This window comes from Malurus melanocephalus, unplaced genomic scaffold (assembly GCF_030028575.1).
Source record: "Malurus melanocephalus ecotype Western Australia unplaced genomic scaffold, MMel_1.1 scaffold_732, whole genome shotgun sequence".
Lineage (NCBI taxonomy): Eukaryota > Metazoa > Chordata > Aves > Passeriformes > Maluridae > Malurus > Malurus melanocephalus.
Window position 1 is genome coordinate 212,580 of NW_026623964.1, and position 26,252 is coordinate 238,831.

Consider the following 26,252-nt stretch of genomic DNA (forward strand, 5'->3'; position numbering starts at 1 on the left):
AAGAATCCGCTTTCAGGCTGCCTCCCCAGCATCTGCAGCCCACCATGCCTGCAGAGAAGGCTCAGCACCTTCCAAGCCAGAGCAAGGGAATACAGCTGGACCTGGGGGCAGCTGGCACTGACTCAGGTCCCAGCTCTCCAACACTGTGTCTGCAGGGCAGCCAGTCAGTGTGAATACTCCATATGGAAAAGGCAGAATCTGTAATGCCGAAATGTAAAATGGTTCCGGAAAACRAATCAGTTGAATGGAATCGGGGGCCTTTACAACACCAGCAGCACCAAAGGTGTCTCAGAATTGTGATCATTCAGTTGTTCTGCTGCCACGTTATACACCTATGTCCACAAAGCTACCTGAGGGTTTGCATTCACATGACTTTAAACACACACATGCTTTTGCACACAATTGCAGAATTCCTTACTGCCTGCACAGCAGATACTGTTGTGATTTACGGGTGGAGCTGTTCTGAGCATCAGACCTAAGCAGTGATGACTCCAAAGGAGAGTGAATCTTCTTACATGACACCTGCCCTGGCCTGCCTGTTCTGTCACTCTACCATTAGGCATGTGACACAGTCATTGCAGTTGTTTGGACTCTGCTGGTTGTTTTCATTTCCTATGTAAATAACTGTTACATARACATACTCAGCACTTCTTACAACTGCTAAAATTGTGACCTGAAAAACAACCTACACTCCTCTCACAGCCTACACTTCATAAGTAAGGCAGCAAAATTACAGAAGCAAAAATCATTGAGAGATACACCCACCCATGAGATAGTTGTACTTATTTCTACATAGGGTTTTTTTCACATGCACGTATGTTATCATAGCTTTATTTTATCAAGTTCACTTCATATCACATTATTATCTTGTAAGTTTTTTCAAGAGATTAAAAAAATGCCTTTTTTTTTCTTAAGACCTGTAAACATTCAGTCAAATGAAAGTAGAAAGGTCACTGRCAAAAGCAGATGAAAAGCTGACCACCAGGTTTGCTCACCCTACCTTACTCCTTATTCTGATGGCACCTTCCCCCACAAATAGCTCCAAGATTTCTTGGGCAAACTTGCACAGGAATGTATTTAGATCTTCAGTATTCCAAGACCCCATTTATTTCTGCAACTTAAGAATAGCATGAACAGGAGTACCAGATTTTATAGTAAGCTCTTCAGCTCCATAAGAAGGTTAATGTTCTGTAGTTTGCTGCAGTATGGTACATTCCTTTATAGACTCATTAATCTACACTACATACATTATTGGCATCTGAGCAGTATAATAAGGGAGATTTTGAAAATACAAATGGGAGCTGGAATTCTGAATTCCCTGGCTTTCAGTGGGAACTTTGTTTCTAACTTCCCATGTGATTTTTCAAAATTTCCCTTCCAGCACCACTCCCTAAACTGATTCCYCAGCCTCGGTGTTTGGATTTACACAGTTAATTTGCTCGTGTTTTATTTGGGAAACTCTAGTGCCTTTTCAGTCTTGTATAAATGTGTATATACATGTATTCTATAACTACAGGATATGTCATATACAGTCAGTGTTTGCTATCAGCAACTGTACTCATTAAACATATTTACATAMACACTTTTTTGGCTTTTAACCTTTCACTGTATGGGTTTTGTATCCAATCATTGACACTGCTTCTTTCCACTTCCACAAAAAATGAGAGGTTTGTTTGCTTTTGTTTATTTCTAGAAACACTCAAGATCACAATAAAACTTCACATTTGTATAACATTGAGTGTTTTCTGCCTTCAAAAGCATGATCTCCAAGAGTTTATATGTGTAAGACCTTTTCTCTGAGGACCTGATCCAGAAGAATTCCAAACATTCTTAAATCCTTAAAATGATTCTGTGATTCTCTGAAACTCTAGAGCTATCATAAACAATAGCACCGTATTTTTACTGTCCTCAGCCATGTGGACTTCATTAGGACTGAAGCATTTGGCTTCRCACTGTATTTTAAAATAAAGACGTTCAGATGCAGTTGTAGCTTGAGAAAAATCCTCAATGAATTTGTCAGATACTTTTGGCTTCCATTAGTGCCTAGAGGAATCTAACCTGGCAGAAATCTTACCCACCTGTGRTTTAGTAGAGTTTGGGTAAGAACACTCAGGAAAGATGCATTTTTGCTCCCTAATAAGAACAAAATGTGGGTGGCAGCAGCAGTCAACAAAACAGTCCACTGGAAAAAGGCTCTGTGGAAGGCTGCTACCTGCAGGACAAGGAAATTGCAAACCTCAAGGGTAAAAAGGAAATAATGTAGAATGACTTTTCTGGTTTATTTCAGAATTATTTATTCCTAAACATTTTAAGTAAAAGTTTTAAGGAATGCTGTTAACAAGACATCACTCAGTGAATACTAGAGAGACCTACTTCAATAACTAAAGTGTCATGACTCCTCCTCAGAGAAGTACAGTCCTGCTCCTTGTGACTGCAATGGGAGCAGGGACAGCACTCACWGTGGGGGGAAACAATTACAGAAATAGGATTCACAAGAACATTAAACTGCTTTCCATTTACAGTTTGAAGAAAGGCTGCTGGGCTCTTCTACACCAGGAACACAGCAGACTGCAAGTTCTCTCCTTCAAATATTTTCATAAAAAATAAACCCATCATATTTCWTGTTTTATTTTTTGTTTTGCTTAAACTAAATGTATCCTTTACTCAGGTTCGAAGACATACTAACTAAGGAAATACAGTAGCTTGGTGGGCTGGCAGAGGCTTCAAATTCTTCACAACATCTGAACATCATCTGATCCTCACACAGCTGTGGTTTGCCATCAACTGATCAGAATARTTTCAGTCATTAAAGTTCATTACCTGCACATTTTGATTCATTAGTGAAAATACTATCCCTGACAARTATTCCAATATTTTTAAATTACAAAAGCCTGGGGAAGACTGCAKTTAGGACAATTTAAAAAGCATGCCACATATTTACATGTATATGTGATTTATAAACACAAATGACTGAAAACCATAGTTTTGTTCCCACAGGAACTAAATTTCTACCATACACACTATCACTGTGATAGTAAAATCACAAGGTTAAATCCCAAACTGTTTTAGTTCTGGATCTAAAGAATGAACATTCTGAGACAAACTGGAATTAGCTCCCATGGGGAGCTGAGAAAGGAGGCGGAATGAGTATTTAATGATTTGGCAAATGAAGCCAAAGTCACCTGACTTAGTATTTGTGACAATCCCATTTTAAACTGGAGGCTAGACCAGGTTTAGCCTAACAGAGATCCTTCAGACATCTCTCACAAACTCACATTCCTACTATTCTATCAATTCCAGCATGTTTTACAGTTAAAACAGCCCTAAGATTATAAAAACTAACATTAAATATTGTATTCGAAAGGTATTAACCTTCATACATACAGACCAAAAAGGAAAGCTTCAAACACCCTCAATCTTATATAATCATAACAAACTACAGGGAAAAAGAAAAAAATCAAACATGTGACTCAAATAAAATCATGCAGCATCCCAATATTAAGCACAGGACATGAAAATTCAATCACAATTAAATTCCTTTATTAATATCAACTCATCTTTAATCAGTACTTCAATTCCATTTTAATTCCAGCAATGATTACAACAAAATGAAGACACACTTTTAGAGAAGTTTAATTAACTGATCTTGGATGTGATGCAGCCAAGAAGTCTGGACAAAGAGAACCAAGAAGTCTCTAATGCACATCAGCTTGTAGGAAACAGCAACACAGCATCTGCTATCTTATGTGGGATCCAAACACCCCATCTTAAAAACAGAAAAGCAATGATTTAAGCAGCTGTTGCAGGAGGAAATAAAACTCAGCAGATCTTAACCCAGCAGATCTTAATGAATTTCTGTTGTGTCTGAGAACTGGCCAGGCAGACTGTAAATTAAAAGTTAAAGACAAAGTTCCTTTGACAAACTTTAGAACAAATTTCAGTTGGATTTAGTATCCAACTTACTATCCTGGATGTACCTATAGGTCAGAGTCCATTTGTTTCACGCATCCATCTGTGAAAACTGTTTGCTAATGAAAGCAAGGACACTAGTGTAGAATTGGAAGTGACTGTAGAAATCAATAAACTATAAATTCTGAATAGAATCTTAGAGTTTACCATTTAGAGACTGGTACTGCTAAAAAAAAAAGTTTCTGAAAGTCAAGCATTCTGACTTCCTGGGGAATAGTTTGCCTGCCTTCCTTTCTTAAACCTACAGTAATATCTGTGTTTAGGAAATCTTAATCAATACATTGCTTTCTCACTCCATCTGTCCACTAACTTCCCCTCTGTGTATTCACAAGATCCTTTAACCAGTGAATTGAAAGACATCCTAACATCCAGTTAAGCTAAGGCAACACCTCATGTGGACACCTGCACTGGATCAGAGCACAATTTTTCCTACAGTAGTTTAAATGTGTTCATTTAAACAAATAAACATTTAGTTGCCTTCCAATTTAGTCACCCATGACTTCTCCACAACACCTCCGAAATTCATTAAGAGGAAAATCAAAGCATTTGAGGACAATCAAGCTTTACAGACTGCATTTCCATRCAAACAGTTCTCTTCCACTGCTAAAATGTACTATTATCAAAAGCAGGTATGTTTCCAAACATAGCCCCTTCTCTTCAATGAAACCAGCTCATGTTTTAAGTCTCAATCTTGTCCCAAGAAAAGTGACAGAGTTCACAGAAGCTTCACGGATCAGATTCAGCTTATGATCACTGAATGAAAAGTGCTTATTTTAGAATAAAAACTGCCATACTTCCTTTTTAAGGAATATTACTTCATTACTTTTCTACACAGAAAATCACTGACAAGGGATCTAAACACTGTAATTTATTCAATGCTTCAAATTAAAGACAGCGTATTTGAAATCTCTATACGAAATCAATCACTATATTGAACACAAACCTTACAGTTAGATGAAATTTCACATTTCTGAAAGCAATGATACTATTTGCTTCTCCTACAGTGCGAATAAAGTAAAATCATAATTTCTTCAGCTACATATTTATCCAGCCCCTACTGGGATTTAAATACAGCATCTCCATTAAGTCAATCCTACTAAAAAAGTTTTAATGAAGTCTAGTGYGATGCACATGCTCCTACACCAACACCAGATTCTTTTTTAGGTTCTGCTGGATTTATTTGTTCCTCTTCTTTCAGCCTCACTTCTCTAAAGTCTTCCCTGACTTCTTGTAGTAGACCTGGCTTGAAAATTACATCCAGTGCTGTCATTGCCAAAGCTTTTGCTGTGCGCAAGGCATAGAACTGAGCAGTCTGTGACCCTGCAGAAAAAAAAAGCAAGAGGAATTTCAGATTACATTACCAATATTAAACCACTAGCTCACTGCATATGGTGTATTTTATAAAACAAGATCTGTAAGTTTCAGCTGCAAGAATATTTTCTTAAAAATCTACTTGCATGAAATGTATCTATTTTCCCATGCCTCAAAACATTTTTTCACTTGCAAGTACTTAAAATTCTGCAACTGATATAAACAACTGAGAACAGGAAAGTGAATGTTCACATTATGCTCTTTAGAAAATGTGGCGTTTTATAAGGTATCACAGTCATGTTTCCAAAGTACTGTGTTTTAGGAGTAAAAATTGCTCTTCTCTTTTGGGTCATGTTTAGAAATTCTTTTGAATATGCTGCTATGCATAACCACTCTAATTTCTTTTGTCTAGATGCTATCAGGTCAGGCTTTTAGTATGAGAAGTGGTAATCCTTCCCCTATACATGCAACCTWAAACAAAAACCTAGAAATTCTACATTTGTCAGCTTTTTTCTGCAACTCTACTATTAATGTTAATTAGTTCAGGGTCCMTATTCACCTCAGACCGCATCATGCTTGACAAAAGGTACAAGGTATTCCWTAAGTTATACACATGCAGCCAATTTTAGGTCCAGTAGTTACACATTTAAACATTTACTACACAGTAGCTTTAAATACCAGTGAAACATGAGAAAGCTTTAATTYTCCATAATTTGAAATATTTCTAATTTCTACATTTGCAGTAGTGAGGAGCCAGGAAGCAGTCTACACAATGCATAAGGATTCCAAATATAAACCTCAAACTCTTTTCACTTCCACTCACCTGCAGCTTCTGTGTACTGCTCAGTATGATTCAACGCATCAGAACCAATATAAAAATAAGGATGAAGCCCAGGAACCACAAATGTAACATTTCCAAAGTCGGTAGAACCTAGAAGCAGCATAGAGATTTTCTTAATAAACAAATGTTGGGCAGTTTTTGGTGCTGTAAGAAAATGCATGATARACATTATCTCCAGCCCGTATCTAAAATGGAATATCCTTTGCCYCAAATACTAAAATAAAAGCATTCCTATTGAGTCATTATCTATACAAATATCTCCTGTCACCAAGGTGTTTTCCCTRACTAGTCATCTTCAGGTGCTTCACTCCAGTGCACTTCTGATCAAAGATCAGTTATTGCACTGCAGGGAGGATGTCTCAGCATACTCCTATTCCCTTAATTGCTCATTTCTTATCAAGCATCTCCTGATAGTAAGCTGTTAATTCAGAAACAAGGAAAGCTGCAGACCTTAGGAGTTTCACACAGTTCAGTTTCCTTCCTCTTAGAACCCTCAGAACTAGGCCAAACACATCCTGCTTCTCACCAATATGCAAATATTCAGCATTCAGTAGGGGACTGAAGCAGAAAYTGTTTATCTTTAATTAAAACTACATTGAGGATAACTGTTTATCCCCCATGTGTTTTGATTATTCTTAGTTACGGAAATTTTAATGGCACAAGCACCTCTGAAATAAAACCAGAACTAAATTCCAGACAAAATGCTAGAGCTTTGTAGACAAATACCTGATGGCAACGCTGCAGATTTTAATGATAATTCTTTCATGCCTGCCTATCACTTTCAGTATGTTATGTAATGGAAGCATGGATCTCATAGTCTTATCTACCCAATGATACCATCCCAAACAGAAGATTCTGCATAGTAAATCATCCAAGAGTCTACAGCTACATCCCAAGAGGTTTTTTTTCCCCAAACAAGAAATCCCCTCATCCTTTGTTAAAATGACATTTCGAAGCTGGAGGAATCAACATACCCGTTATTGTGAAATCCAGACACCAGAGGAAGCATTGTTTTGTAACAGGGAAAAATATGCYTCACTAAGATGTCAATAAATTTTTTTGGGGCCAGAGATGCAAGAATTTGTTTCTTTAGCAATGGTATATAAAATGACTATTCAAAAAAATTAGGATTAATTGTAACACATCAGGTAGCCTCTATATCATGATACTTTATGAAGAGAATATATTGCTAATACCTTAAGATTTAGTAATTAAATGATTGAAGAATACAGATTTTACTTTTTTTACTTTTACAGCTATTAAAAATCAGTCCACAGAGCCCACATTATGAGGAAAAGAGTTTGCTATTTGCTCTGCTTACAGTCAATGGAAACAGCAAAGCTTGTTCAAAAACATCTCTTCCCATAAATTCAGTATGCATTTGAAGAAAACCCAACACTTGGCACAGCAACAAGTTACTTTGATTTCCAGTAGTCTGCACTACTGATTCATTCTTGGTCTATCTAGATAGACAAACCAGAAGTTCTGCATACTCCAGAACCAAGGATTCTAGATCTGCCTTACTCAGTCCCATGAACTGCTGCAAAGACTGTRCTACCCTTTTCCTTGCTCTCACTTACTGAATGAAACATCAGAAATTTCACTGCATCATAGCTCAGTCATGTAATTTCTCCCAGATTTATATCCATATCCAATACATTACCAGTTGATATGCTATTTTTGCTGAATAGAAGGGATTTAAATTGGGTATTTTCTAGTTATATGGAGAGGCAAAAAACAGGCAGCTTTTAACAAAAATGTGACAGCTAAATCTTTCCCTCTATGAGAAAAATGTGACACCCTTGATGGGAATAACACAGAGATATGTTTAGAACATCAGGGGTTCCAATGGTTTCAATACAAATATCTGAAATAGTACACTTGCTAGACACATACAGGTTGGGATTCCTTCTAGAAGTATAAATAATTGCAGTTATCAATGCAATATACATAATCCTGCACTATTTTCAACAGAAATACATTGGAGCTCCTATCTCTCAAAAATATATCCTGAAGCCTCTTCAAGTCACTGAATATTTAATGGAGTCAGTATTACCACAAACAGGAACAGAGGGGAAAACACAAAAGGAAACCTTTATATACAGTCCCAAGCTTCAAAAGTGGAATTTTCAAAATATACTAGACCTTCTTAWGATTTTCTTTATCAGTCTTGTGCACAGGAAGCCAATGAACCCCATGAATACCAAATTTTGACCAGGTTAAGTTATCACAGGTGTGAGTACCTCAACTAAGGTATGATTAACTAAGCCATCTGCTTTAGGTTATGGGTATCCTGTAGTAAAGCTACCCTACAACCAGTAGGAGAAACAGGTCCTAGTACCTGGTCCAAGCTAGCTCAGTTTCCCAGTATGTCACATCACCCTGGCTGTGTGCCCAGCAAGCAGAGCTGCACCAGGCACAGAGTGGTGTGATTTGATGCACTGAAGGAAGCCTTGGTTACGCTTATCTGCCTAGAGAGATACCTGTGAGCAGACCGACACTAATACCCACGCAGAGGTGGCAGCGAGTACGCTCATCTCTTAACGACTGTTCTGCTGCACAGACATGGAGAAGCAACTGAGCTATCTTCCTTCCCTTTCAACAGAAGAAACTGATATCCTAAAAGAAAACATTGAAAACCACATGAAAACTAAACCAAAATAGAGGGCTTGAAAAAGATGACACAAAACACTCAACCCCCCCAAAAAGGGTAGCATACAAAGTTCCACTCCTATGGCTCTGGAGACTGTGCTTTGTTATCTCTCCTGAATTCCCACTGCAAAAAATCAGAGRAGAAACTGTGGAAAGAAAATTCAGTAAAAYCTACTGCAGTGCAAGATAAAAAAGYAATYGCTCAAACACATTTTGACATTTGACATGCARTTCAAGGACAGGACAGGCATATGGGGAGTTTTGGTTTAATCAAGTTTATGGTCAACATTTAACATATCATGTAACTTACATATGAAAGCACTATTGCAACTGCTTGTCTGTGCAAAGTTCACTTCAAGCTCTCTGAACAAAGCAAGATCACCAATATTCATGYTCATTCTTACTACAATGGTTTGGAGGGATCAACTAGCAGAGGTCGAGAAAGTTGCACTACAGTAAACTCTAAGTAAGATCAAAGGTTCCTCAGCCCCATTCTTTGGCTAAATGAGCAAAGTAGTAATCTGATTTGTATTACACTGAAGAAAAGAAAAAAATCTCCCTTAAGTTATAATTTGCTTTTCAACACAAGACAATGAACTGGTGTTTAATTTGGAAAGGAAGTAAGAAACAGAAAAAAATCTATTACCATTAGATACCAGTGATACTACATACAGTTTCTCCCCAACCCACAAAAAGAAGTTTGGAGAGCTCTTCCCAAACACCAASTTTGTCCAAACTCCAAAGATAATCTGCACTTAATATAGAGAAGGCAAGTACCACAATCAAATTAATTAGAGTAACTTTTTAGTGGGAACAGTATTTTCCTTCCAAGAAAATGTATGAATGAAGTAAAAACATCCATAAATAGAGTTCAGTAGCAAAGGCTAAAAGTATGAGCAGAAGTCAACACTTGAACAGAGCTCCTATAGGAGGATTCTGAAAAAAAATCAACGTGTTAAGGACAAGAAACCCACCTAAGCATTCAAGTCCCATTCTGTTATAGTTCTGAGGCCAAAAAAAAGTTAAATCATTCGAGACACAGGCAAGACCAAAAGTGAACACATATATGAAGGGCACTCTTTGGAAAACTAATCTGTTGAACTCATAAACTAAAAAYAGAAGCTTGTTAATGAAAAGATTAAATCAGGGTTAGTGAGATGCTTTAACTTCTATTCATAAACCTCTCCAAAAACTCCCTCCAAAGTAATAGTTAAGATTCTAGTAGATTTGTTTATATGTAAGCTAGGAAACTATTAAACAAGGTTCCTAAATCAAAGTCTCATCTCCATTCACAGCAAACCTGGATGGATGTATTTTAMAACCACAGAATGAAACACAATTCATTACACATCCTCATGCTCTCAGAAAGACTGMTCTTAGCTTTCCATCCTTTCCCCCAACCAAAATGTTTATTACTTGAAATATTTTCAGAACTAGTATCAGAAGATATTGCTGATTATCTTACCTGTTCTTAGCTTCTACAGCAAATTCAGAAACACAGGCCAGAAATATAAATGTTTAAAAGAGCTTCAGCTTTGCAATTTGGCTTTTTCTTTGACCAAACTGTGTTTAACTTAGCTCTGTTTTGCTATTTTATACACTTAGGGGTTGATCAACATAAGCTGAARTCATAATGAAAAATGCAGTTGGAATTACCTGACAAGCCATTCAWGGTAACATCTTCTGATATAAAATCTATTCCAAGCTTCTTTCCATTCTCTTTGTAAATTTTCTGCAGGCTCTTATTTGGAAGCACATTATAGTAATCATTTTCACCACCTTTTATTTCAACCTAGACAAAAATTCCAAATTATTGTAAGTTTTTCTCCAATGTAAGCCAGTTCAATGTAAACAATCTGAAGGCCAGAAAAAACAACACCATATCCAGACTTCAAGTCCAAGGCAAAACAGAGGTAAGTGCTAAGTTTCTTTCAAAAATACAACGTTCTGCCTAATATTATCCTTGCTCACACAAGAACACAGCTGGTGTTCTGTTCAGTTTGCACTAGACAGCCAAATTCCAGATGCAAGGATTTCACAATTTTCTTTAAAAATATTCAATTATTTCCTGTAACAATCTGTAACGATTTCCCCTGCAGGTACTACTGTAGAAATAAACATAGGCTTTTATCAAACTGTATTTTACCTTCTTTTAGAATGCCTCCAATAACTATAGCCCTATTCATGAAATGGTTTCACCCAGATAAGAAATTTGAAAACAAATGGAAAAAACCCATCAATGGCAAGTTGCAAAGGAGATCTACATGCAGACCTTTCATTATGCATGAAGTGCACTTTCTAAAATCTTTTCTAGGTATAGTGAAAGTGCCACAGTAGGAAAACAGCATCTAATGCCTCAAACAGCCTATAAAAGTGACATGCTAACATTCACATACCCCATACCTATTTGCTTTGATGATCACATACATTTTTTTTAAAGGTGGATTAGTCATAAGCCTGAAATTACCAGAGCTAGTAGAATCACCTATCTTAGTAATACAACACAAGGTGATCATATTGCTTGAACCAGCCAGATGAAACACACTTCCATTTACTAAAAGCAAAAGAAATGAGAATGCTAATTGAAAAATCAGTTTTTCACATTTGGTTGCTACATGAACCAGCTGTTTAAAGGGGCAATGGACCTAATGACCAAGAATATGGGGAAAAAACAGACACAAGACCCAATACCTGTTTTGCTTGTTTCTACAGGTGAGGTTTGCCATCAAGCCTCCCAGGTCTCTGAGCCTAGTAGCACTATCTGTAGGATAGAAGCATCACCCACAGCAAAACAAAAAATTACAGGGTACTTAAAGAAATCGTATGTACATGGAATCAGGCAGGATGCATCCAAGGATGCAGAGTAAGAGAAGCAGAAAGGCAGTYTGGGAGCTATGATTTTTTAAGTGTCATTAAAACAGAGAGATGCCCCAGCAAACTGAACATGATTTAAAGGTCACATCCACCTTGAAGGGCCAAATCGAAGTCCTTGAAAATCACACACTCCTCAGATTGTCCTGTCCTCAAGTTCCCAGAGGGATTACAGAGCAAATAAATCCTCCTAGGACTCATGTCCACAAGGTAATTGTGAAGATCCAGAATACAAGATGGAGCCCATTTAAGAGCAGATAGTACATGACCAGGACTAGCTTGATAACATGTGATAACATGTCTGGCTCAGACGACAATAGACATGCAAGCTTCCAGTGTTTTATCATCAGTGGCACGAAAGACCACATTGCTGCCTCTTACTTGTAGCACTCATCTGCAACCAAGACTGGTGCCATGAGTGTTTTAGTATTTTTATTACTGATGTAGACAAGCCCTGTGAGACCACATCTGGTATTGTGTTTATTTTGTTCTCCTCAAATCAAGACTGGAACCAGGCCAGGGGAAGGCCACCAATATGATTAGGTGGAGAACACYATGTACAAGGACAGGCTGAAAGGACTTGATCTGCTCAGCCTTTACAGAACACAAGGTTGGCAGGCCATCTTACTGCTGTCTAGAGTTACCAGATGGGAAGGGTACAGCGTAGGCAGAACCAGACTTCTCAGATGTCAAAGTGARGCAGCTAGAGGCAACAAAGGGAATTCCCATTGGATACAACAGAATCACCAAGTGGTTGATGTGGGAGAGCACCTACAGAGATCATYTTGTCCAATTCCCCTGCTCATTCAGGGTCAYCTAGAGCTGAYTGCCCAGAACYRTATCAAGRYAGCTTTTGAATACCTCCAAAGATGGAAACACTCCAATTTCTGTGCTCAAGTCATTGCAGCATAAACATCAGAGAAACCCTTGTCCACCATGAGGTGGGTTGAGAGAGGTGGTAGAATTTTATCCTTGGAAGTACTCTGAAGTCCATGAGGCACAGAGCAACCTGCTCTAACTGGTCGTGTTCTGAACAGAGAATTAGACCAGACGACCTCCAGAGGTCTCTCCCAACAGATTCTTCTAAGATTCTGTGGCATTCTATTTATAAACCAAAGCTTTCTCTCAGAACACACACACACAAGCTTTCTCTCTTAAAGCAACAGAAAAGTAAAGAGTATCACAGTAATTTAGATTTACTTTGGCTAAACACTATGCAGACAAATAAAGTAAACCTTTATTTCCTGTTCTGGTCTGTGTAACAGAAACACAACAATGAATATATTCTTACCTTGCATCCTGTGGCCAGTCCTGCAGATTTGAAGCAGTTCTCAACCTTCTCTGTTAGAACAGAAAGCTCTTTCCTCGAAGGAGCACGCAAATAAAACTCTAATTCAGTGTAAGAAGGAATGATGTTAGGTTTCACACCACCATTTTTTATCACACCTGCAGAAAGGGAAAAGTTGTGTTGTCAGTGTTAAATGCAATTGCCTGTTCTTCAGCCCTGTCATGAAATTTCCTTGCTCRAAAACCATAAATATACAAACAACAAAAGATCAGCTGAGCATGAAATAAAAAGAATGTAGAAAATACAGTATGTAAACAAAGTTTCTTCATCATGTCAGATTAAGTGGTACATGTACATGTCTTTAAGCACAATTTCACAGCATTCTTTGATTAGACATCTGTTTTAAATCTCAGAGTCAAGCCAAACTAGCATTTCTAATTAATCCCCTAAAATTCAATGCATTGGAGTCATAAAGCAATCTGTCTGCCAATTAAAAAAAATTGCTCAAGGGCTAACTTGGATTCCAACTTTTAAACATTTCCTCAATTAGAATGTTTCCAATGTGCTTTGCAAGCTTGAAGAAAAACTGAATAAGTTTGCATTTCTCAGCAATACTGGAATGTGTGTATTACAGTGCACAGAACTTCATTAGATTACTCATATTAATTCTTCAKAAACACTTGAATGCATAATACATGTACTTTATTCACACAAGGAGTTTGAGTTCAAAGTGCTCCCTCGAGAAAATATGTGATAACCACATCTTTTACCATTATGGCATCAAAGGCATTACGATAAAAGACAGTAATATTTAGATAATTCAACAATAAAATATTATAGATACCAGTTGTACATTAGACTTCACTGCACTAACAGCTAGCTGCTTCCAATAGGCTGTTTCCCTGGCCTCCCACCCTCGAATTCTTGTATGCGGAATTAGATTTGTTTTCTGTAGAACCTGAAAAACTTCTACCTTAAATGAAAACAGTGCAGAAGTTACCGATGTGTGTCACTGAGGCCTGAAGAGACAGCACTAATGGCATGCAAATGGACAAAACYCCCTTTATTTCTGATGCAGAAAACCTATTAAGATTATGAACTCCACCTCCAGTAAAACCYTTCCAGTCTCAAATACAGTCAAAATAAAAAAGTGCTGAATTAATCCACTACYAGTATTTGTCCATAACAATAGGAACAGCTCAGATGAGAGGGACAGATATTCCAGGAAAGGAAGCACTAAGTATTCATGAAAATTTGCATGACACAGAGCCATAGCAAGCTTTCTCAGAACAAGTAGCTTCGTGAATAAAGACAGCTTTCACCTGTCTTGTCCAGCATGATTGTAAATGGAACTGGAGAAAGTCTGAGTAGTATACAGTTAAATTTAAGTACAACTGCAAATGTGCACTGGACAGCAGACTTAGATTAAACGTACACTGCTTGCACACTATTAGTAGCAAACCCAGTTTGCCCTTCTGGATGGAAACTTATTTTTTTAACAACTTGTTTAATACAATTTCTTGAACAGGAAAAAACATCTAAATTCCTGTTTTTCGACGGGGCAACATATTACTGCATCCATGCGCAGGGAACATAACATTTTTCTTCAAAACATCAAAACCTCAGATGAACTCAAAACAACAATATTTCAGTATATGAAATATTGAAATTTTAGACTTCAAGCAATGGAAACTATTTCAGCTTTCGTTAGTGGGTTAACATTACTATTTTTAGGATGAATTAATTCAGCTACTGATTATACTGCAAGTATACAACATGAGATTTCCAACACAATGTGTACACAATGTTGTAAATCTCATTCTGGCTGYTTGTTCTTTCCCAGAAGTATTTAAAATATTTCCACTTTGAAAACCAGGTTTACGACAGCAGTTGTATCAACACAGTAATTTCAGTTTTGCTGCTGTTCAGGAAGCATTACCTCTAGGTTTGTTTAGATACTTAGATTTTTTGCCAACCTTTACCCATGTAGCCTTTAGAAACGATGAAGAAAGCAGTATTTAGGGGGTTAGGCTTAGATTCAATAGAACACTTAGGCACCTTCAACCTTAAACCTGCAACACATGGGCTGCAGACACTAAAACTCTTAATTATGTGCCTTGTTTTCTACAGAGAAATAGGAYAGAGAGGCTGTGTCTGTTGTCTGAAATTCATTTGGGCATGCTGCACAGCAGAACTGCAAACAGCTTCATCTACAGTCAAAAGGATYAGGACTCCATCCAGATTTCCTGGAGCGAAATACACCCTTGTACTATATAGAGCACAAGTAGCCAAGACACATGATTAGCTCAGAACTTCTGGAAGGGTTTTAAGCTCRTAACAAGTATTCCAAATAAACAACTCTACATTCAAAAGTCCTGTAGAATTGGCAAAGCTTCTTAATTTCAACTTGGAAAAAGTTGTGTYGGGTGTAATAAAGTTGTGTTGGGTTTATAGCTAAAGAGTAGCTTCATCTTATATTTGGACTCTTTCTCATTTTACAGACAGAAATGCATGATGTTGATGGAGTACAAGTYAAAATTAATGGTTAACATGTCTAACCTCCTTACTGCATAATGGCCAAAACCAACTAGATACTAAATATTAGAATCCAGTGGATATCTAGCTGATTGGGCTACGAACCAGAACTACAATCTTCTGCCATCACTTGTTTTTTGTACYTCACCAAATAAATTTAATTCCAGACCCCCAGACCTTTTCAATAAATGCCATCTAATTAATAGAACATCTACTAAAAAAAATGATGCAGCAAGTAAAACTTCACTTTCCCAAAGTATTTAATCTTACACCTTGGCAAATCCACATATATTAAGGAGTTCAGGGCCATGCACCAAAATAAACTTCACACTTTTTCTTTCTTTCTGAACTACAACTTCAAGACTTAAATTAGTATAGCCTGTACCTGAGCATTGGAGTCGCCTTTCAAATCTRACCTCTCAGCCTATTTTCAGCAGTTAGTTCGGGACACTGACATGATTTTAAAGACTACAGATATACCACTTAAATGAAATGGTGCTGTTTCATAGYTGAAGTGACTATACTAATTTAGTGCTTTAGTGCAATACTTTGGAATGTGTGGTACTCTATGTTAGTATTTCAAGAGCCTAAACTCTTAATTGCTGGACATTAGATTTAATGAAGATCTCACCATGAACTCTCCAGGATGGTTTCATTTGCTGTCTTAAAACAGACAGATTGTTGTACGCAAGAACAGCAGCATCTAATGCATTAACTCCTTCCCAAGGATAWGCAGCAGCATGAGAAGCTTTTCCATAGTATTTCACAGTCACACTAGGAAATAAAAGGCATTGCTTATTTGCTTTTCATTCACTGAAAAAAAACTTTTGAAATAAAAAAAAATCCTTTTGTTTACACAAACATATGTTATTTAAATTTTTTGCAGCATAACACCAAACAATTTACCTGGCACTAGACTGTTGCATAGCTGTCTTTGAGTGCAGAAAAACACTGAAAGATTTCTAGAAAACCAATAAAATGGAATGATACCAAGAGCCAGTCATGCAAGGAAGTAGTGCTGGTAACATACTACTATATGGACTTTCCCTGAAGAGTACACGTTTCACATATTAATTAAATTTCTCTAAAAACTTTTTTATTGCATAACTGTTCTGAGACTTAAAGTTACTAACACTCTTCCCAGAGGATAAAAAAACCTTTTCTCCAATTCAAAGTTAGAAGCTGACTGTCCTAATTTTTGTCAAATAAAATGTGTAGAATATAAGAGATAGCAAAAGCACGTAAGATCACATACAACCCATGTCTAAATAACAAAAGACAAGTTTTAAAAGTATAGTAAAAGCATAGCCTAGTATAAAATACACATTACTATACTATAACAAGGATGTTCTGTCCTTGCATCCTTCAAAAAAGGTGGTAGAAATGCTTGCAACAAGGAGGAAATCTAATGCAAAGGCTATCCTCCAACTTTATAGAAGTCACAGAATATTGCACCTTAACAGATCAAGTAAGAATTCATCCTTTGCTTCATCTGAGGATCATTAATATTAACCTTACAAAATAACTTAGCATTTCAGATGATATGAAAACCCTTTACACAAGAAGAAAATATTAAATACTGTCCTCTACATACAAGGTCTCACTATTTATAAAATACACAAAACTACATCTGTTTGTACTTCATACCCAGTCCTTTACAGAAAAAAACTCAGTCTTTACTCCCACCCCAAGACACAACCTTGTCTCTTTTCCAGCCATGACCAGCCTAATTTGCTTGTCCCTCTGTCTTTCACAATGCCAACTAAACCAGTTATCCTGAAGTGACCCTTGTGCTCAGAACCATGCCATAGTTGAAAGTTAACACCCACACTTAAATTCTGGATGGCAAAGAGGGACACAATGGAGTGGACTGCCACAGCAGGAAACATGTCTTACTACTGCTGCAATCCAAATTAAGCATGTGGTTTTCTATCCCCACTAATCTTCCAAGACAATCATAGAACTCACTCTCTAGACTCTAAGTGTTATTTGAAATTTATTATCATTAGGAAATCAATATAAGAAAACCTGTCCATTAATATCCCAAGTATTAGATGGCAATCCCTCAAAACAACTCACAAAGATCCCTGGACATTCTCAAAAAAATAGAAAGAAGGCAAAGTACAGCAAACAGTAATGATGCAGTATTTTTTTCCACAAGAAACATGTGTTTCTTATTAAAAAACAGTCCTTTCAGCATTCCTTTRCTTGTACTTATTTTGCTACACAAATGCCACAGAAAAACCCAWAAGACTTTTCAGAATAACAACATTCTGAGCCAGTTTAAGAATAACAGCAGAAGAATGTGGATCCTGTTTGACTAACAATAAATAGGCTGATTAAGTGAAGGGTAAGTGAATAAGGATCAGCAAACTTTGGCCTGTATTCCCCATTTATACCAGATTGTTAATCTTACTTCAGGCACAAGCCAGCTTTCAGAATTGCAGCCACAGCAATACTAGCAACTTAGTGATCACCAGTCCTTAAACTCCCTGAAAACAATCAAAGTTCAATTACAAATTAGAAAAACTGTCCTTTGTACCTTTGCAACCTCATAATTACATAAACCATTACAAATTCAGTATTTCAAGCTCTTGGAGTTAAGTTGTTTCACTCAGCACTTCCATGTCTTCTACAYGTTCAACGTGTAAAGGCTATCTCAGGCTTGCATCCTGCTGCAGACCTTGACCTCTGAAGAGAGATTTCCAAATMCTACATTACCAAACTCAAAAGATTATTGCAAGCAGACAGATAAAACTAACATTGAAAACTAYACCTTGAAGATGATAAATACAGTCTTAAAGCAAAGCAAAGCCAAGTTGGGCTAAACCTTGAAGGAGATTACAGTAACCAGTTAAGACTCTTTAGAAACACAATAAAGGAATATGGCTGAGAATGGGCCAGGTAATGAAGACTACCCTATCTGCTTCACCACGAAACCTTGCAGTAACAGAAACAAATTATCCACTGGAAACAGCCCTGGTAAAAGCAAAGTGGTCAGTAAAATCAAGCACATCARAGCTGGACGGTAGCACAACCATGCTGAAAACCGTTCTCAGCACATCAAGGCATAAATGATTGGAAAATTAATTATTGAAGTAGCACAGAATTTAATCTGAGACAGCCAAATGTAATACCTGAAAACGCTCTTGCACTGGAGGAAGTTGACTAGTCGGGTCTCTGCAAGGTAAGACCCTGGGATCAGGAATCACTAGCAACAGTGACATAAAACAGCAACAAAACCTGATGGCATTCTACTGCTGGGACATTATGGAAACAGCCATTTATAAAACCAAAGGAACAATAGCCTTGCAGACTTGGCAGAGCAAGAAAAGAATCAAGCTCAAAAGTATTTTAAAAAATCATACACTTAAGCATTTGCCTAAGAGCAGGTTGCTTGAAAATGACTGAAGAGGAAATTCCAAACATGCCAGCTGTATCCAAAACTGTAAGGAAACACTACAGTCTCTGCATCAGCTTAGTAATACCTAAGGAAATTGCACTTCATGTACTGTGTACAATTCTGGGCTGCACATCAGCAAGGTGTACTTTAAGACAAATAAAGCGATTCCAAGTACAAGGGAGCCAGTGCTGTCTCTGAACAGAAGACGACAAAGTATCATTTTCAAGAAAGGCAGCTGTATGAAGATAGGACTGTTGTCCATACTTACACTGGGGGCAAACATGAATACACAAACTACTTTGGATCAAAAAAAAGAAAAAAGAAAAAAGTCGATTTGCACACAACATGGCCATGACTAAATTTAGTGTGGAAGTTACTACAGATCCAAGCTTCAGTCAGGTTTAGTTGGCCAGTTCTTTTCAAAAGCGGGAAGGCAAACCTGAAACACTTTCCAAACTGATTAAAATGCATACAGGATCACAAGACTGGCATCCAGGAAAGCGGGGAACTATGACCCTTGAGACCCTGCAGTTGCATTTTAAAATTCTACTTCAACAGATGGCATAACCACATGCAAGTTTAACAGACATGCCTAGAAACCTAAGAACAAAAAATGGATTTTTGGGACACATGGAAGATTATCTCAGAGCACTCAGGGAATTGAGCACTAGGCTGAACACAGCACTTTAGAAGAATGGCTCAGAGTGCCMTTTCCTAACAGTAACCTGGCTCCTTATCTGACTGTAAATACCGTTGTCTGACGGGTACGTGCAAGGTCCCGGGTTCAGCCACTGCCAAAGCAGGTCCCCTTCTCAAGAAGGGGACAAAAGCCTAATAACAAACCACCTCTCTCCACCTGAACCCATCCACTCACTCATGCTCGGCCACGTCGGGCAGGTAAGCAGCATTTTCTTGCGAGGGGTGCGCCATGAAAACCACATCCAGGCCATCGAACGCTCCAGCCTTGATCAGGTCTATTTTGCCTCCTCCCTGCTCTTCCGCGGGCGTCCCCAGCACAGTGATCTGCAGCACAAACGCACAGAGAGAGTCAGAGGCTGCTAGGGAGAGCTCACCACGGCTCCCCCGGCACGGCTCCCACCTGCACGGCCACGGGCTCCGCCAGGCTCTCCAGGGCGGCCTTCAGCGCCAGCGCGGCGGCGGCTCCCACCTCGGCGATGAGGTTGTGCCCGCAGGCGTGCCCGAGCCCGGGCAGCGCGTCGTACTCGCAGAGGAAGGCGATGCGGAGCGGCTCCTGCGGGGCCGCCGTGCCCCAGTCGGCGCGGAAGGCYGTGCCCAGCTTGTAGCGCGGCTGCACGGCCCAGGCGGCGCCGGGCAGGTCCCCGCTGGAGAAAAAGCGGGTCAGGGCGTCGTGCGCCTGGTGCTCCGCATATGCCAGCTCGGGACGGCTCCAGATGTCGCGGCTCAGCGCGCCCAGACGCGCCGCGTTCAGATCCACGCTCTCGCACGCCCGCTGCTTCAGCGCCTCCAGMGCGGCGGCGGTGGCGGGGCCGCTCTCCGCTGGCTCTTGCGGTTTCATGAGGCCTCGGGAGCACCGGTCCCCGACCGACCCAAACCGGCCACCAGCACCTGCCCTCCGGCGTGACACCTGCGCTGCCGCTGCCTTTTATCGCCCCTGCCACTCCGCGGGGCATGCTGGGAAATGTAGTTCGTAATGCCGGTCCGACCCACAGACTGCCCTTAGTCAGAACTCCCCGCCCCAGCGTGCCCGGCGCGGCCGCGGAGTTTGGCGGGCCCGCCCGTAGCCCGTGCCGGCCGCGCTGTCGGGCGCCGCTCGTTCATTCCCCCACAGCAGCATCGCCGAGGGAATCGGAACGGTGATAGGTGGAAAGTTCAGGGGCTGAGATAAAGATAGTTTCACTGGGAAAGCGAGAGCCGTGTACACAAGCAAAGCAAAGCAAGGAATGAATTCACTGCTTCCCATAGCAGGTGGGTGTTCATCCATCCCCAGGAGAGCAGTGCCCCATCACACACAACGGTGACTTGGGAAGACAAATGCCATCACTCCAAATGTTTCCCCCCCTTTTTCGTCCTTCTTCCCCCACTTTACATACCAAGCATTCCATGGTATGGAATATCACTTTGTTCAGTTTGGGGCACTTGTCCCATCTGTGTCTCCTGTCAACCTTCCAGGCATCCTCAGTCTCCTCCCCGGTGTGACAGTACAAAAATCAGAAAAGGCCTTGGCTGTGTGTAAGCTCTGCTCAGTAATAACAAAACCATCTCTATATCGTCAACCCTGTGTTCAGCACGAATCCAAAACGTAGCCCTGTACCAGCCACTGAAGAAAAATAACTGTGCCCCAGCCAAAACCAGCATAAAATATTAGAAAGATAAATGACTTGTCAGTAGAAGTGCCTTGTTAAACTTTAGGGAATGGTGTGCTTCAGTGATCTCAAACCTGATGGTGGTGGGGGTGGTGTTAAAAAAGCTTGGGAAGAAGGATGTCCCACTGATAGTGGAGCAAAGAATGCAGAATTTTGCAGGCCACAAGGGCATTTGGCAGAACTCCCACAATAAGGAAGAAACTATCAAGGCCAGCTCAGTCACTGTGCTGGAATCAGCTCCAACWGGGTGAAAGGTAATTCTGGCAGAGGGAGATTGTGACCACCAATTCCCAGCCTGCTGACTGAAAAGAAGTGAAAGACTGAGTATGTGGACTAATTAATACAAGAAGAGAGGGACTCRMTWWYCAATAAAAGAYAGAGTGCTTASTAATATGAGRACTATGTAACTTGTAGCCAARGAACATTAATGACTTTGCKAAAAATGTATAAATAGTGAAATGTTTTGATAGTCGATTTGCCACCCRGCACCCCTTTCTGTGCWGAACTGTRAATCARTCAAATACCTGACTGTGTGGGTGGATTGGCCTCTTGCACCCTGGGTGAAAGAACCTATTTTGGGACAAMATACTAATGGAACACCTGCCTTGTTACAWACATTTGTTACCATCACAGCACCCAGAGATTGCACTGAAGTGCAAGGTCTGCCATGGTTCTCCTGGGCTTGGAGACACCGTCTTCTTTGACATCACCTTCATTTTTTTTTTCCCAATCAGGAGCCCTGTCTGACTGGATTTGGGTTTCATCGTTACATTTCTCTGGGATTTCTGAAGTGCAGGCCTGTGAGATGCAGGTGACTGGGAGTTATTAGAGATAAGCCATGTAGCAAGGAGCCTCCCTGTTGAACCAAACCATTCCTGACAAAAATTGAAGCCAACAGGAACAAAATGCCGGATTCTRGGTGACTTTTTTTCTTTACTCATTTAATTACCAGAATTTTCCTTTTTGTTCATTTATCCATTGTATTGTTTTYCCACAACTTTTCTGTCACCCTGAGAGATGCTTTGGTGTGCTGAACTGCAGGTTTGCCCTCTCCACTGAAGATGGGAGAGGTCCTTTTCCTAGTGATACCCAAACGCTACAGAACTCTKGGTCACTCCAAGAAGAGCTCAGGCTCCCATGCCTTATGTTTGTCATGAGCTATTTTTACTCTGTAACTTACAATAACAAGTATCATGATTGTGGTCGGTTCTCTCCCTCCACCCCCAAATTCTTCCAAGTGGAATAAAGCCATCCACCCAAAACATGCTGAACGTACTTTGAATTACAGATACTGTGAACTTTATGAACTACAGATAGTGCTGAACTTTGAATTGTGGATAYATGCTGAACTATCCTTATGGACATATGCAGTACGTATTGTCAACAGCTGAGGGGGCACATACTCARCAAAGGGTCACATAATTCAGATCAGTTTGCCAAGAGATTTTGAGGGCTGGAAGCCCTTTGGAGCAGGCAGGATGTTCCTGAGGATTGTGCCAGGACAGCATTCTTTGGAAACAATCACTCTAGGCATCTATCAAACTCATTCGCTTTTGCACTCGTGGAAAGAGCTGTCTCCCATTTTAAGTTTTAGTGAGAAGGGGGAAAAAACCCTCATGTGTTTTTTCTTCCTAAATGCATGATTGTTGAGGCACTCCTGTTCACTGCATAGTTTTTTATTTCTTCAGTAAAAACACAGGGTCCTGTTGAAGCTGCCCAGATTGACCCTGGACCCTCGGTAGCTTTAAATACCCGATCACAGCGTGGCATTACAGCTGGGGATGCCAAACCTCAGAGCCACAGCTAACAGCAATGGTGAAGCTTGGCCACGGAGCAAATTACACTGTGGCAGCTGCCTCCAAACAAACCAGCTTCTTGTTTGGAGGGCTGAAGAAGGAGTAGAGAGCGCACAGGAATGCCAGCATCTGAAAGTGGGACAGAGTTAGCTCTGGTTCATCCAGGAAAATTTACCACTCATAGGGAGTGGCTAAATTACTTTTAGGGATTATATTGTCTACTCACAGCTTGCGGTTTTCTTTTCCAACTGAGACATCTGAGATAATCAGAGGGTTGAATTACTAATGTGACCACTGTCTCAATTGCTTGAAATTAACCTCTAGGACATACTTGGACTCTTCTCTGTCTGTTGTGAGGATTATAAAGCATGCAGCAGTAAGATAGCCAAAAATTTTATAAATTTAAGCACTACAGCTAATCACCAGCTTGAGAGTTCTCATTTGCATATTTGAAAGCTAGTAAAATGTATCATAATTGATGSTAACATAGTTAATATAACAATGGGTATGTTATTTTGGTATGTTCTGCTTCACAATCCCAGATTATTTACACACTCTGTGCGCATCCTACAAGTGTGATTCCTTGAGAGGGACTTGCAGACCGGGAGAGCTTCCCTCCAYACCTCCTGGAATGTGTTCCTGCTGCTGCCTCTCTTGTGTGGGTCCAGCAACCACGTTTTCTTCAATGAGCTAGTTCAGTCATTAAAAATCAGYTTAGAAAAGAAAAATGGATATTTTCCAGCTGGAAACAGTTTTGCAAGACACACAATAGGTTTCTGCTTCCAAAAGTTCACAGTTCTACCATGATTTTCCCWCATCCAGCCAAGAGTTCATGCCACTTGCTAGGCTGCCTTTGGTATTTGTTGGACCTTTACCTGAGCTGATGCAATTCACTTAAATGGCACAAAAATAAGTTATTCAAAAAGCTGGGTAATTTCCTGTTGGTTTAGTGAGTTAAATTGGGCAAAGATCCACAAAGGGCCAGGACAAGGAAGCTCTAGTGAGACTACCTGTGTGGAAGCAGTGAGCTGCTCACCAGCTCAGCCACTCTGATAAATCCTACCCTGACACAGCTGCTGGGAGCATCACTGTCCAGGACAGCCCACAGAACTAAAAATAAACACATTAAAGCAGAGTAGGGGGCTTGGTTGTGAGCAAAGCAAAGGTATAACTTCACATAAGCTGAAGACTAGGCAAGGCCACAAGAATTTTTAATCTGTCACAATAAAAACAGTGCTGTGACTCCTGAAATCAGACCAATTCAGGAAAGGAAAAAGAAAATGTGTAAACTGTTTTTATTCATAAGCAACAGATGCATGTAAATGAGGATTCCATTCCTTTAATAAAGAGTCTTTGCACTCCTATTCTTGTTCCTATTCTGTCTCCTTGTCAGTGTTTGTTGTTTGTGTGCAAGAACCATTGGATATTTACCCCAGAGATGGGATGGTACCTATCAAATCAGCACTAATTTTCTTCCTCCTTATATTATATTATTACAATATCATGTTTTTTCTTCTAATTCAGGAGGAGGCACTAGTCTTTCAAAATTTTAAAACTGAAACATTTGAAAATTCATTGACTGTCTTAAAGAGGAAGAAAACATTTATATTCAATACCTACATTTTCTATAGGTTGTGCCTTGGGTCATGATTGCAAGAACATTGTATTATAGTCAATATAAATTGTAAGTCTAGAAAATGAAAAACATATAACCATAACATGTTATTTTCTAAGACAGATGGAAAATATTGGTCCATTAAAAAAAAAAAAGGTAGAAAATACTATGATGATATTTTGATTGTGCTAAATAAAATATAATGGATATAATTGTTTAAAATAACGTTACTATATAGAGGAAATATAATCCAGGCAACATTGTGGTTCTTTGGGAAARGCAAGAGTTGTGCATATATTTGTTCGTAAATAAACAAGAACAAACCTCACAGCTGCTAATTCAATTCATATTCCTGGAATCAGGCTGTAAACAAATGCTTGTATTTTTGCTTTGGAGGGTGGATGAGGTTCAGTGGCTTTCCATTGGTCTAAAAGAAGGAACATCTGTTGTAGCCATAAAAAAACTGGATGATCAAATTTACCACATCCAACATTAGCAACGTTAGRCACTGAGGTTGAAATCCAGATCAGACTGAACTCGGTGAAAGTTTTGCTGTTAAGTTCYGGGTGGCCTGGATTTCAGGCCAAAATCCAGAGCTTTAAAAACAATAGCACAGTGAGTATTAAAAACAAAAGTAGGCTGTTGCTGTGTGTAGGAGCTGTACACTGGCTTGCCTAAGATAACATTCCAGCCTGGTTTACAAATAGCTTGATRTTAGGAAGTATGTTTCAAGATATACAATGCTACAACAATGAATCCTATRTTTCAAAAGAAAGCATGATCTGAATCTTTGACCAGATTGCAATATTAATATCAACACAATGCAGAAGAATTTTAAGGGACTCGGGAAGAGAAGTCACTTAAGTCTCTGAAGCATACTGTGTCTTTTAACAGTTACTAGATCAAGGATGCCTCTATAGGTCTTATACATTTCCTATTAAGGGAAAAAAATGCAGGATAGGTGGGTTCAGAAACATGAAATCTTCTCCCCATAGACATAYCATTACCACCACTTAAGAGTTAATCACAGTGTGGTCAAAAATTCAGAGCAGACTGAGACAGAAAACATGAGTTTATTGTTCCCCCTTAATCACGTACAGTACTCAGAATTGAATCTGAAATTCCTCACACAGCATGCGTTATTACCTATTTGACTTAGTGATTGAGACCTCACTATTTGCCCAAATGCTGTAACCTGTACCAAAAAGGATGAGGTAAAAGTTGTACTTAGAACTCAGACACCTTCACTGAGAAGGCAGCTGTGGCTGTTTGAGATGCTACTGGCCCCAGCTCTTTGTGCCTCCCAAGGACGCCTGCCCCAGCTCTGATGGCAGAATGAGACACARTTGCCTCTGAGCTGTTTCAGTGCAAAAGCTTAACTCAAGCTGCTCCCAACCCCCCTTGGCATTTTATGCTTTAAACACTGGATTTTATCCTGAAGCAGCTTAAGAGTTATCTGTGTTCTCAGTCTGCTGACTCCACTATGTGGGTGGTATCCTCTGGGAGACAGGCAATAATATTTTAAACCGACACAGTTATTTTCAAAACAATCACTTTCATGCACCATTAGCCACAGAGGCTGGTATAAGCTTTGCCAGCTTTAGACTGGTTTAACAAACTACTTTT

The 26,252-nt window shown here is 39.4% G+C and overlaps 1 protein-coding gene across 2 annotated transcripts; it reads right to left on the minus strand.

Moving 5' to 3' along the window:
• Positions 1-3,512: 3,512 nt before the first annotated feature.
• On the minus strand, positions 3,513-20,491 carry PM20D2 (peptidase M20 domain containing 2). Of its 2 annotated transcripts, XM_057384680.1 has the most exons (7): positions 19,970-20,490; positions 19,745-19,893; positions 16,099-16,241; positions 12,936-13,090; positions 10,430-10,565; positions 6,104-6,211; positions 3,513-5,289 (listed from the first exon to the last, which is right to left on the minus strand). In XM_057384680.1, the coding sequence occupies exons 1-7, from the start codon at positions 20,405-20,407 to the stop codon at positions 5,087-5,089; spliced, it is 1,332 nt and encodes a 443-aa protein (XP_057240663.1). In that variant the 5' UTR covers positions 20,408-20,490; the 3' UTR covers positions 3,513-5,086. The 2 variants fall into 2 exon arrangements, with proteins under 2 accessions (XP_057240663.1, XP_057240662.1); XM_057384679.1 differs by lacking the exon at positions 3,513-5,289 and having other exon boundaries at positions 6,164-8,740; positions 19,970-20,491.
• Between the last annotated feature and the right edge of the window lie 5,761 nt (positions 20,492-26,252).